Below are 14,064 nucleotides of genomic sequence, written 5' to 3'. Positions count from 1 at the left end.
CGCCCTAACCCTCACGTTCACACAATCGCATACTTACCTGAACCCGACCCGTAACTTTCCACCACAGTGCTGAAAATACTGAAGCAACAGAAATGGACAACCAAATTCTTTCTCTCGGAAAAAAATTAAGTTTTCTGTTTCTTTCATATTTTCAGCGTTCGCTGAAAATGGGTCGATATTAGAACACTCGAAACTTTGAACGTTTGGTGTTCTAATATAGACCTTTACCAAAGCCATTTTGGAATACAGAGATTGAGAATGAAAGTATGTAGCTACAATAAGGGCCCGATGATGAATAGTTCGGGTGTTGAACAAAGCACAAAACCGTCAGTGAGGTACGTCGTGGTCTGGGCCTAAACAGGTGATGCAGTAAGAATGGAAATCTCAGTATTTGTATTTGCTTTCCACAGGCGAGACAATTGTTAACTTTTTCTGACATTGGTTAGAGCAAGAAAAAAGGATCCACAGTGGGGTACTTAGCTTTAGAAGACTTCAACTTCAGTTTCAGAAACGAAAAACTCAGGTAGCGGCCGACCGGCACTCGTGTGAACTGCTTCTGCTATGGGTTCCTCAGCAAGAAAGACTGATGTAATAGCATCGGCTGCCTGTTTTTATACCACTGACAACCTGATGTCAGTCCTGAAGTGACAGCAACTGACGCAGAAACACTAAGTCTCTGGTATTCGGGCCGACTGAGGGCTCACCCTGGCAGGATAACCCTGGTGTGATGACTGCAACAGTGAAACACGAAGAACATCTTAGCATTTGCTTTTGACCAGTTTCTAGTCACTGTAAGATTTTTTACAGGCTACAGCAAGCATCCTTGTTATGAAAATTATAGGTTATAAGTATCATATTTGAAGCACCACGTTTAAAACCAGCTTACGCAAACTTAACCAGCACAAACATACTTCAAGCACAAAAGTAGCAATCTGAGGATAGAGCTTAGATTCTGTGTCATTCATAACTCATTGTTTTAGCAATTAAATCTGATATGAATAAAATGAGGTCAGAGCATTTGATAATGGTACAGAGTCTATTCTGCAGAGATGGTGTTAGAAAGTAGAAATGCAATCTTTAAATAAACGAGACAAGAGTTTTTTTTGTAATTACTTTGTGAGTATATGCATACTTGTGTGTTTGTGTGAATGTGCTTATGTTGGGTAGGGAAGTAAGAAAATATGCAAAAAAAAAAAAATCAACCTACCTTGCAGCCTTGAGCAGAAATGACCCTTAGGTCGGCAGGAACTCTGTCACCACCTTTGATTTCCACCAGATCACCGGTCACTACTGCCTCTGCATTGATCTGAATCTTCTCTCCTTCACGAATTACTAGTGCTTGCTAAAGAGTGGGAAAAGCAGACATAGTTTATCTCTACCTGCAGTATCATAAACTACAAGCACATATATATTGTCTTCTATTGCTAGGTTGATTTATCTCTGCCTTTGTTATCACAAACCACAAGCACCTCTGTATTGTTTTCTACTTCCAGGTCAGTGCTGTTTCTTGTCTGGGGTACAGCATCTAAAATGAAATCACTTCATTAAATTCTCCCACCTGTAGTCCTGTATTATTCATCTTTTAGCTTCAATAGTTCACAAGAGGCCATTGCAATCAGCTTGTTTTGTGACCCTCAAGAGTTTAGCAGGGAACCATGCAGTTCTGTGTTCCCTAGAATGCTGCAGTATGTCTCCTTAATTTGATCTCTTATAGACAGAATGAAACAATCTAAATGTCATTCCTTAAACTCTTTATTACTCTCAAGATGAATGTGTTTGTGTGTGTGAGCCATCTCTTTTCATGTGAACTTCAAATTACTATATCAAAAATGTGAACGTTCTAAATGAGCAAGTGATTTAAGCATCCATGGTAGTGGTTTTCTGATGGTTTAATTAGTTAGTTAGCTACTATTTGATTACCAGGTAGCTGGTCTGATCTATTGACCCTTTTCAACCATGACCCAAGCTCAATGAGCAGCAAATACTGTACTTTTCAGTATCAAATCACTACACGGAGTATGATAGATTTGCAGTAGATAAGGAATAGTTAGCTATCATCCGTTTACAACATACAAGGATTATCCCAAATGTGAAACAAAACAGGTTTAATTAGTAAGAGGACAGAGGAGTGCATGAAGTTAATTAGTACAATATGCATTTCAATATAATCAGTAGCAATATATTTACTAAGGTCCTATCAGTCAAAATGTTGACTGTCTTCACTCTGGCCTAGAATACGTAAACATATAGTGTTATGGAGATCAACCACTGTTATGTTAACAGTTACACTGAGGTTCTATCTGAGGGTGGTCTTTTAATGCAGTCTTAATTTTTTTTAGTGGTTTTCTGATTCTTAACTTCAGGTTGCAAGTGGTTCCTGGAGGCAGGTCCTAGTCTACAGAAGGCCTTTTTTCCAACAGCAGGTTTAAATGCAGGGTAAATCAGGTTAAAAGACTGCTGCCATCGAGGCTTATGAGATCATAGTTAGTTTCCTTCCATTTACGTGGTGGGCAGTAGCCTTGTTTTAGAGTCTTAAAGTTGAGGATAGTTAAGAGGAATGCTCCCTGCTGGTTACAGATATCCAATTTGTGTTTTCAAGGTTGCAGGGCTGTATAAGTGGGTCATTTAAAATTATTAATCTACAGATGCTGTTCTCTACTAATGCTATTCTCTGCTAATTGAATTCTATTGGCATGTTGAGCTGAATGCAGTACCAAAAATGAGTGACCATATTCCAGTTTGGATAATAAGGGTATTTCTGGTTATGGCTAAAAATTCTGTGGATGAGATAAAATGACTGATTTTGAAACACTGTTTTAGCTGGGTTAGTACTTTATATAGTCTCTGTATGTCCTGTAAAGGAGATAAAAGGGTCATGTGTATGAATTATTTATTTCTGTTTGGCTACATTAGGAATGGGATTCCCTTTCTGATCTGATATTAGTAATGGAGAAATAGTAAGAACTTTCTTCGCTGATGAGAAGACAACAACCTTGTCTTTTTAGGCTTGACAATTAGATTATTGGAGGAGGACCAGCTTCATAGATGGTTGAATTTGTCTTACAATTTGTTTTGTAGGTCTGTGTATTTTTGTTGGATTGTAGTAACAGAATTTCATCAACATACATCACTAAGCTAAGACTTGGAAGTTTGAGAGGGAGATTTACTAAGAGGGAGAAAAGTAGTCGGCTTCGTGCAGATCCGTGGGCACAACTGTGTTAAGAATTCCAGCAGAAGTGGTGGTGTTACTGCAGTAAAACTGGAAAGACTGGTCCTTGAGATAGCTTTCAACCACTGATTTGTGTTCTTATGAAAGCACAGCCTTTAACATTTGTTAAGAATCATATCATGATTAACTGTTTCAAAGGTCCTTGTCACGGTGACAAACAGGGCCAGCTGTATTCAGGACTTCAGTCAAGTTGAAGCAAATGTTATCTGCTGCCACTGTAAGGCCTGTAAATGTGCTAAACGCATTATAAAACCATGCTGTGTATTACAGAGGAGACCATAACTATGAATCTGTTTCTGTCGATACTCATGGAGGTTTTCTATGAGATGCCACTTTTTGTTTGGTGGAGACATCACATCTCATAATCCAGCCAAGTATGGAGTATTATATTTTGCATACACCAGCATTTCATTAGCCAATGCTAATTTTCCCTCACTGCTGTTTACTACTGTGCCATATTATTCAGACTACCACACAGTATTAATACCATATTATTTTTCTTGGCCATGACAATGCAAACTATAAAAAGAAACTATATCAAGTTGCAAGGCAAAGACAGAAAGATAAAGAAGATAGTCAGACATCCTTCAGTAAGGGATGCCAGCAACAACCTGCTCACCAGTCCAGAGGACATCAAAGGCAGATGGAAGGAGTATTTCCAGCAGCTTCTGAATGAAGAAACCCCCACAGAAGCTGTAGTGCCCCAGAAACAGCCTACAATGAGAGAAGAAGAGGAGCCCACCCTAGAAGAAGTAAGAACAGCACTAAGGAAGATGAAGTCAGGGAAAGCAGCAGGCTCAGATGAGGTCACAGCAGATATGATAAAGATACTGGGTGAGATAGAGGAGAAATGGCTCCTGAGGGTACTAATTGCAGTGTGGAGAGAAAGATGTATTCCAGATGACTGGAGAATAAGCATACTCATGCCAGTTTACAAGAACAAAGGGGACATCCATAACTGTGAGCTGTACAGAGTCATCAATCTCCTATAACATTGCATGAAAGTTCTGGAGAGGGTGATTGATAAATGTATATGCAGAGTAGTAGAATGTAAGATGGGAAATGAGCAGTTTGGATTCAGATCAGGATGCAGCACAAGTGACATAATGTTTGCACTGAGACAAATACTTGAGAAGAAGCTAGAAATGAGAAGAGAGTCCAACTGGGCATTCCTAGACTTGACATATGACAAGGTCCCAAGAAAGCTGATCTGGGTAGTACTACAGTGGTTTGAAGTCCCAGAAACATTGGTAGAATTAGTGAAGGCTATGTACAAGGATCCAATGGCTCAAGTACGAACAGTGTTTGCCTCACAGAGGGGCTCCCAGTGGGAGTGGGTGTACATCATGGTTCAGCTCTGAGCCCACTGCTGTTCATACTGGTGATGGACTACATCAGCAAACAGGTTGGAGGGACTGGATCAACAAAGCTGCTGTATGCAGATGATGAGACAGTACAGGCAGACTCTGAGCTAGAACTTCAGCAAAGGATAGGAGAATGGAATGCAAATCTGAAGGCACATGGGATGAAACTAAGCACAGATAAGGCGGTGGTTTGTTTGTGTCTTTCGGCTTTTCCCGGTTAGGGGTCGCCACAGTGGAACTCCGGTCCGCTAATGATTGCCAGTTGATTTTTACATACCGGCTTGCCAGGCCTGATGTACAACCTTCAACGAAGGTGTGCCCATTCACGCATGTCTCCACGCAGAAGACGCTCTAGCTGAGAATCGAACCAGACAGCGTCCTACTGTGAGGCGACAACGCTACTGCAGCACCACCACCGCGGGTCTACAGATAAGGCGGTGGTAATGGCAGCAAATTGGGGAAATCAGAAGAAGCTGAGAATACAGATAGAAGGGAAGACAGTGGAACAGGTAAACAGCTTCAAGTATCTAGGAGGGGTAGTTGAGGAGAAGGGTAGTCTGAATGAAGAGATCAAAGCTGGAATCAGAGGGGCTGCAGTCAACTGGTATAGAGTAAGAGGTGTAGTCTATGACTGAAGAATGCCAAAAAACCTGAAAAGTAAGGTGTACAGGACAGTGGTGTGACCAGTACTACTGTATGGTACAGAAACCTGGGCAGTAAAGGCAGAACAGTTGAAAAAGCTATAGGTGATAGAAATGAAGTGTCCGAGAAAGGTGGTAGGATGCACACTGTGGGACAGACGAAGAAATGAGGACATAAGAACAGAGGCAAAGTAGCTCCAATTGCAGAAAATATCAAAGAGAACAGATTACAGTAGTTTGGGCACATGTGTAAAAAAAGCAGAAGACAATCTGGTGAGGAAGATTTGGGACAGACAGGAAGAAGGTAAGAGGAAGTGAGGATGTCCAACAAAGAGGCGGATGGATTGTGTGAAAGATCTGTGACAGTCAGGCATGAGTGTTGAAGAAGGCAGGAGTGTGGCAACAGTTAACACGATACCCCGACCCCATGTAGAAAAATGGGAAAAAAAGGTGCTGATGATGATGATTATTTTTCTTGGACCTGACTAGAGTAAGCACATCATGAAGGATACAGTCCTTCGAATGCTCATGTCCCTCTGCCTCAGGAATAACTGTCTTGTGTTTTCAGGTTTAAGAGCAGATAACTTCCTTTTAGTTTGCACTGTCATGGCTACAGGAGCATAAGCAGTATTTTACATAGATACTTCCTTTTAGTTTGCATTGTCATGGCTACAGGAGCATAAGCAGTATTTTACATAGATACTTCCTTTTAGTTTACCTACTGCAGTGGTGGTGCTGCGGTAGCGTTGTCGACTCACAGTTAGACGTTGCCCGTTCGATTCTCAGTTAGAGCGTCTTCTGTGTGGCGACATGCATGAACGGGCGTTCCTTCGTTGAAGGTTGTGTGTTAGGCCCGGCAAGCCAGCATGTAAAACTCTACTGCCAATCATTAGCGGACCGGAGTTCCGCTGTGGCGACCCCTAACCGGGAAAAGCCGAAAGACACAAACAAACTTCCTTTTAGTTTATATTGTCATGGCTACAGGAGCATAAGCAGTATTTTACATAGATACTTCCTTTTAGTTTGCATTGTCATTGCTGCAAGGAGCATAACCAGGATTTTACATAGTTACATTCTAGTCAGGTGCACTAAAGTTTTAGTACCACTGTGTTACACACTCTCTGATAGTGACATAACGTAAGGATACATTAATGAAATAATTATATCCTTGTTTATTGAACACCAGCAGAAGGCCAGCTTCAGATGGGACAAGTACTGTGCAGAAAATACGAAAAAAATGGAAAAAAAATAAAAAAGAGATACACAGCATTTCCAGGAAGAGTCATATTTATTTTACAATAATACGCATCCATTATTAGCCAACATAGTTTTATGATAATTAAGATGTGTTTTCAAGACCTCTCCCATTTTTAATCATTTAAAAATATTGAGTGTAACTGCATTGTAACAGTACAGAACCTGGAAACACTGAAAAATGTTGGTCATCAGTAATGCACAGATTCCAGTTCTTCTACATGTCTGAACAACATTCCAAGTAAGGAAGGTCAGGAGTGAGCCTGTGATTAAATGACTGTGACAAAGCGCTACTCCTACCTCCTTCCTTGTTCAGCCTGACCTCTTTCTCTGCTTTATATATGTTTTGTTACCCTGATTCTCCAGCAAAAGTAATAACCACCTTATTCCCTCTCCAGTTTAATGGTGACTACAGCATGTTGATGTGCTCAGCACATGACCTCTCTTTATTGAGTGCAAAATCTGACACCTTCACTAACAGAATTCATATTGTAGATTATATAGTTTTTTGTTTCTTTTTTTACTCAAATGATTTTTATTTTGATGAAATAATGTAATAATTTAATGCATTCATAACATTCAATAACTATTTACAGTATTTACATTCAGCCTGACAAAAAGGATTCAGATAAAAACATTTGTAGTTAAATAAGTTAATATATAAACTAAGATAGTTAGGATGAGTTTGGTTCCATCTGTAGGGTATCAGTCAAATTCAAAACTTTCCTCCACGGACTACTAACCAACGGCTTAGGAAAAGTTCTTAACTCTTTAGTTCTTCTCTCCATTAGTAAGCATTTCTTCAGTGATGAAAGGAATTCCTCCATTGTGGGTGCTGCATTAGAGTTCCATGTTCTAGTTATACATTTTCTGGTTATTGCTAACATTGTCCACAACAAATACAGATCATCTTTCTTCATATTATTACTATTAACAACATTCAATAAAATTAAGGACTTTGTCAAAACAAATATATCAGTATAGATAGCTTGAAGAAATGTGTTAATCTCATTCCAGTATGGTTTAATATTAGTACAGTCATAAAAAATGAGACCAGTCAGCATTAGTGGACAGATGACATCTCCAACATAACGTGCTGTTTGAAGGGTTCATTTTTGAGAGTTTCTCAGGTGTCAAAAAGGATACGTGTAGAAATTTCCAATGAAAAATTCTCCAGAATTGTGAATAAGAAGTTAATTTAACTGAAAATAAAATATTTGTTTTATCTTCCATTGATAATGATACTTGAAACCCTTTATTTAGGTATTGCCAGTAAGAATCTTTAGGAGCTGTTTAATAGACAATTAAATAGGTTCATACGTAGGTACTAGGCTATTGGCCCTAGGGCCTATATAAGCCTAGCCAAACAGTACCCTGGCTTTTGCCACCCAAGAAAATTATTTTCCTGTGCCCCTGTCAAGCAAAGCCACATAAGTGATCCCCGGGGTGAATTTCCTATCTCCCATCCAATCATCAAGATTTTTCTTGAAGAGTGCTAATGAGGAGCTTTGTTTGATATAGATAGGTAGTTTATTCCAGAGTATGGTAAGTCTCTGGGACAGAAATCTATCCCTCCAGCATGTTCTGTTTATTGTGGTGACAAGGTTGAGGTCCCTAGAGCGTGTAGCTCGGAGGGATTGGGATTTCTTTAAGTGGAGCATGTCCAACAGCTCTGGGTTTGACATAGCTTTGTATGTTAGACAGACATCGCCTCTGAGTAGGCGATATGCGACAGAGTAAAGCTGGAGTTTTTTGAGACGGTCTGCGTAGGGCATCTGTTTGAGGCCAGTAATCCTCTTTGTAAGGTATTTCTGTGGCCTTTCCAGTTGTTGCAGATGTCTTGTTAGGTACATACCAAAAGGGGCATTGTACTCTATAATGGGTGCAATGAGTGATAAGTAGAGGGGAACAACGACCTCTTTTTTCCTGGATGAGAAACCTTTTGTCATGAGGTGTGCCACGTAGAAGGATTTCCTGACTAATGTGGTGATGTGATTATCAAAGGAGAGACTACTGTCCACCTGTATCCCAAGGTCTCTTAACACACTTTCAGTGTTATGTAGACTACTGCCTATGTGGTAGTTCATGGGTACAGAGTTTTTACCAAAAGAGATGACAATGCACTTTTTGGCATTGAGCTTGAGGCCATGGCTTTGACACCAGGCATCTGTCTCAGTGAGGCCCTTTTGTAGGATGTCCACATCATCAGGAGATTTGATTATGGCTCCTAGTTTGCAGTCATCTGCGAACTTTGTTAGCCAAAGACCTTCTGTGTTAGCCTGTACTTCAGAGAAGTAGATACCAAACAGGAGAGGACCTAGGACTGAACCCTGGGGTACTCCACTTGTCACTGGTCTGAAGTTGGATTTAGAGTCTGCTACTTTCACAGTGTGGGTGCTGTCAGTGATAATTCATTCTTAACGTTGATATTATTATATAGAATTCAAAAAATCCAGTTTATAATTTTTGGTATGGATTTAAAGGATGAGATATGCATTGTTCTACACAGATCCTTAGTGTATGCTATGACACTCTGAAGGACCAACCAGTCATTAGGGGATAGGCCATAGGTTGACAATATACTTTGTGTGGTCAAAGCTTGTTGGTTTTCAATACATTGCAACCAACAAAATAGGTTACTATTCTCCCATAAACCAAAAATCTCTCTATATGTTTTATCAGGGAAATCCCTTGTAATAGCAAATGGTGTTAAAAATCTATGCCACAGTTTTATATCTAAATCTGTGTTAATGAATTTTCTAAACACATCAAAAATGTTTATTAGTGTTAGTTTAGTTAATTTTGTTGTACTATACTGTAAATTTAAACTTAAATAGTGCCATATCTTATCTTTGTCAGTTACCAAAGCATTTTGTTGATAAATAATTTTTCATTTATTAGTATAATGAAGTGTAACTGGGTGGCCACAGTGGTGCAGTGGTTAGCATTGCCACCTCACAGCAAGAGATTCTCCGGTTCGATCCTCGGCTAGGGTGCCTTCTGTGCGGAGTCTGCATGTCCTCCTTGTGGTTGCATGGGTTTTCTCCGGGTTTCCTCCCACATCCCAAAAACACGCTGTAGGTGGATTGGACACACTAAATTGGCCCTAGGCATGAGTGTGAGTGCATGTGTGCCTTCTGTGGAAGGTTGGGCATCGGGCTGGCAACTCGACACTGTAAAACTCTACTGCCAATCATGAGCGGACGGTGATCCGCTGTGGCGACCCCTAACCGGGAAAAGCCGAAAGAAGAAGAAGTATAATGAAGTGTAGCTGTTTCCAATTGGAAGAGTATCTTGGATTTATCCAATTAATCACTATTTTAATTATAGATGCCTTTATATAAGTTTCAATCTCTGGGAATTTTAAGCCCCCTTGTTCCCATTTTCTGATATGATGAGAATATATCACTCTATTTCTTTTAGGGTACCATAAGAATTTCATCAGAGTTGAAGTGATTTCTTTAAGGATTTTCTTTCCTGGTGGAAGTCTAAGGGCTTGTGCTATATATATAATATTTTAGGTAACCAAACCATTTTTATCAGTTGTAACCTATCATCAAATGTTATAAACAAATTATTCCATTTGCTTATTAATGTCTTGATTAAGTCTATGGCTTTAGCATAGTTAAGCTGCAAGGTTTCCTCTATATTCTTGCCTAGGACTATTCCTAAATAGTCGAGAGTTGAAACTTGGTTTCCAATAATAAGATTAACTGGAACCTGTATGTTCTTTTTTTATTTAATAATAAATATTTTGATTTAGATTTGTTGAAGGAGACTCCTGAGATTTTTTGGAAATTTGTTGTTACTATATCCACTTCACCTAACACTTCCTTAGAATTGGGTAAGTTAAGTAAGACATCATCAGCAAACATCATTGTTTTAGAAATATATTGGTCATATATATTTATACCTCTTATCTTTGGGTTATTACATATTAAAACAGCAAGTATTTCTATGGCCAGAGCAAATATGATAGGGGACATAGGACATCCTTGTCTAGTACCTCTAGTGATTTGGATTGCTTTGGAAGTAAAGGGACCTAATTTGACATATGCTAGATTATTTTCATAGATTTTCTTTATCATTGTTATAAAAGAAGGAGGGGTCAAATAACTGCATGACTTTAAATAAATAACCCCAATGTAAGGAGTCAAAGGCCTTTTCAATATCTAGACCTATTATCAATGCTTCATGGTTTCCTGTACTGAGGTAATCTATCAGAGTCAATACTCTTTTAACATTATCCTGTGTATGCCTGTTATGTATAAAACCAGTTTGTTCTTCATTAATTATTTTAGATATGAGTATTTTCAATCTATTGACCATAATTGACATAAATAGTTTATAATCATTATTCAACAAATAGATTGGTCTGTATAAGTTGCAATGATTAGGGACCTTATTCTCTTTTAATATAGGGGAAATTAGAGAATATCTTGCTTCTTCTATTTTCTTATTATTATCTGTAGCAATTAAGTTCTTATTAGATTTAAGAGATAATATTTTATTTTGGAGTTGCTGTAACTCTGAGTCCCATTCTTTAATTTTATTTTTGTACCAGCTAATTCTTTTTACCACATAGACAGGCCTTAAGAGAATCCCAAACCATAATTGTGTTTGCTCCAAGTTTATAATTAATCTCTAAGAAAAGCTGAAGTTCAGAAGTTACCCAATATTTAAAGTCTTTAATTTTTGTGATATATGAAGGAATCCTTGAATTAATAACTAACTGATTGAATTCCAAGTGTATTGTTAACAACAGGGAATTATGATCTGAAAAGAGACAAGGTTGTATTGAAAATTTCAAGATTTTAGAATAAATATCTTGTGAGATATACATTTTATCTGTTCTAGTTTGGGTACCATGTCTATAGTCCTGGTGTGAGAATAGTAAAGAATTTTGTCCCAAAGCATTAAAAGTATCTTTTAATGTAAACATTTCTGTCCATTTTATAACTGTTTGGCTGAGGACGATAGTCTAGGAGATTTCCTAATGGTAGTTTCTGTAATATCTGTGATACAACTGAAATCACTTCCTAGTATAATATTACCTTTAGAAGTAGTTGTAATAAAGTCTACCTAGTCCAACCCCCATACCTGGGAACCACTATAAATTAACCAGTGTCTAAATTCTATTGTCAAACTTAAGTATAACTAAGACCATCAGTCCATCATTATCCACATGTTTGTATATAATTTGGGGACTTAAGAAAGTCTTTTTCCATAGAACTGTTACTCCTCTGATATTATTTTTATAAGAACATTGAGCAAGTATTGTGTATTCCTTAGGGTCCTACATAAATATGTCATTTATTTTAAAGCGTGTCTCTTGGAGAAAAACTACTTGAGTCTTGTTTAGTTTAAGATACCTTAGTAGGTTAGCTCTCTTATATGGGTTGTTTAAGCCATTAGTATTTAAGGATATCAAAGTTAAATCCATATCAGAATTCTTTAAAGATAAATAATAAAGGAATTTGTATTAACAGAATCCTGTATACATAATACTCTTCCTGAATAGGCAACAGAATATCAATTGTTGTATTTCTATTTATCTCAATCCGAATAACTTTCCACATGAAAGATAAAAGTAAAACAATTGTGTCAGGCATTTCAAAACTAGAAAAATAGTTAAATAACAAAAAAATAGCATATTTCACTCTGATATAAACTTTAATGCACCCTATACATGGAATGAGATACATTTCTAGTCTAGCTAACAAAACTAAATCTGCTAGACTACCTATCCCAACCATCAACCTTTGTTGGTTCGAGCCCATGAAAACAAAGTAAAAAATGGAGAATATATAATAAATTAAGAGAAAAATAGTAGTGATAAACAACTAATCAGATATTAATTCCAGTTAGGTTTTAGAGATGGGTTACATAAATTATTATTAGAAACATTAAACATTTATACAGTAATTATTCACTAAGGAAGCAAGAGACATATTAGGATATATATAATCTGAATTTAGTCCTTAATAGACTAATGAAATATTAGCTTTATTAACAATCTAAATAATTACCCAAAATACCTAAGCATGTCATCTGTATTAGTTCTAATAAAAAATTCAAAATGACAGAACAAATCAAAGAATCCTTTAGCATTTGTATTTACTTGCCCTCTGAATAAATCTTATCATGACAAACTCCCATTAAATAAAAACTTCACAAGAATTGGGTGTTAGCACATAGTGAGTGTGTATGTCATTCCCAAAAGATGTTAACATAGATTTTTAGAAATATTCCATAAGACATATTGTCCTTAATTAACTCCTAAACTTTTGGAATAGCAGATGTTTAAATGACTGAATAAAATCAATAATAATTAACTGGCATCAGTTAATATGACAAAAATTAGTAAAAAACATTATTTATATAAAACTTATTATGGATAACAGGTCTTAAAAGTGAATGACTCAAAGGCAAAATTAAGATAGAGATAGCTGTAAATATCTACCATCATAATAGGGTAATACTAAAACTCATAACTTGTTTGTTGTGTTATCACAAGTCATAGATACTATAGAGCTCTTTCCCTATCATAAAGTGCTAATATACTAAAAAAACATGACTTTATAATAACTGAGAACATGACATCTGAAGCATAAATAATATCTAAGATGCAATAAAAAAATCAACATATTAAATGCAAAGTAATTATAGTTCAATCAAAATTATTCATACATATATTTGCTATGATTTAGTATGGTGTTTTACTATCCTTATAGTTATTACCATCAGTCATAAGAATTTCCTGTAATGCTACTCAATGCTAGAAGTCTAAACCTCAAAATGCACTCTCTCGAGGCACTCCTAAAAATGAAGAACATCAATATCTGTGCAGTAACTGAGACCTGGTTCAAGGCTCCAGAGAGCACCCCTGCAATACCAGGCAAAACTCTTACCATACTTTTCGGCCACCAAACCAAGACTGAAACACTAAAGGGGGAGGAGTGTCCATATTCACCAAGGATATTCACACCTCCAGGCTAATTGCCCAACACAATGCATCTGAAATTCTCCAGGTGCAAATAACACTATGTAAGACTGCAATCCAAATTGTAGCTTGCTAAAGATCCCCCACCATGCCCCAAGATTCTCACTACACCTTTCTAAAGGTAGCATATTGCCTACTCTGAGGTGATCTCTGCCTAAAATATAAAGTTATGTCAAACCCAGAGCTGTTGGGAATTCTACACCTAAAGAAATCCCAATCCCTCCGAGCTACATGCTCTAGGGACCCAAACCTTGTCACCACAATAAACAGGACATGCTTAAGGGATAGATTCCTGTCCCAGAGGCTTCCCATACTCTGGAACAGGCTACCCATCTATGTCAAGCAAATTCTTCATTAGCAGTCTTCAAGAAAAATCTTGATGAGTGGATGGGAAATAGAAAATACACCCCAGGGATCACTTCTGTGTCTCTGCTCGACAGTGGCACAGGAAAATAACTTTCTTGGGTGGCGTAAGCCAGGGAACCTTGTTGGCTAGGCTTACGTAGGTCCTTGGGACAATAGCCTAGTACCTACCTATGAGCCTATGAACCTATGAACCTAAACATACTGGAA

The 14,064-nt window shown here is 37.6% G+C and overlaps 1 protein-coding gene across 4 annotated transcripts in view; it reads right to left on the bottom strand.

Annotated features, from left to right (window-relative positions):
* LOC122791847 (sodium/potassium-transporting ATPase subunit alpha-2) overlaps nt 1-14,064 on the bottom strand; it is an 833,979-nt gene that overhangs the window by 405,553 nt on the left and 414,362 nt on the right. For all 4 annotated transcript variants that reach the window (XM_044059821.1, XM_044059822.1, XM_044059820.1 and 1 more), the window contains exon 6: nt 1,208-1,342. In XM_044059821.1, the coding sequence (XP_043915756.1) occupies nt 1,208-1,342 (135 nt within the window). The remainder of the gene's footprint in view (nt 1-1,207; nt 1,343-14,064) is intronic.

Source organism: Protopterus annectens, chromosome 17.part0 (assembly GCF_019279795.1).
Source record: "Protopterus annectens isolate FY-2018-M chromosome 17.part0, PAN1.0, whole genome shotgun sequence".
Classification (NCBI taxonomy): Eukaryota; Metazoa; Chordata; order Ceratodontiformes; family Protopteridae; genus Protopterus; species Protopterus annectens.
Note: the sequence above shows the minus strand (reverse complement) of the source record. Positions and strands in the feature narration are given on the sequence as shown.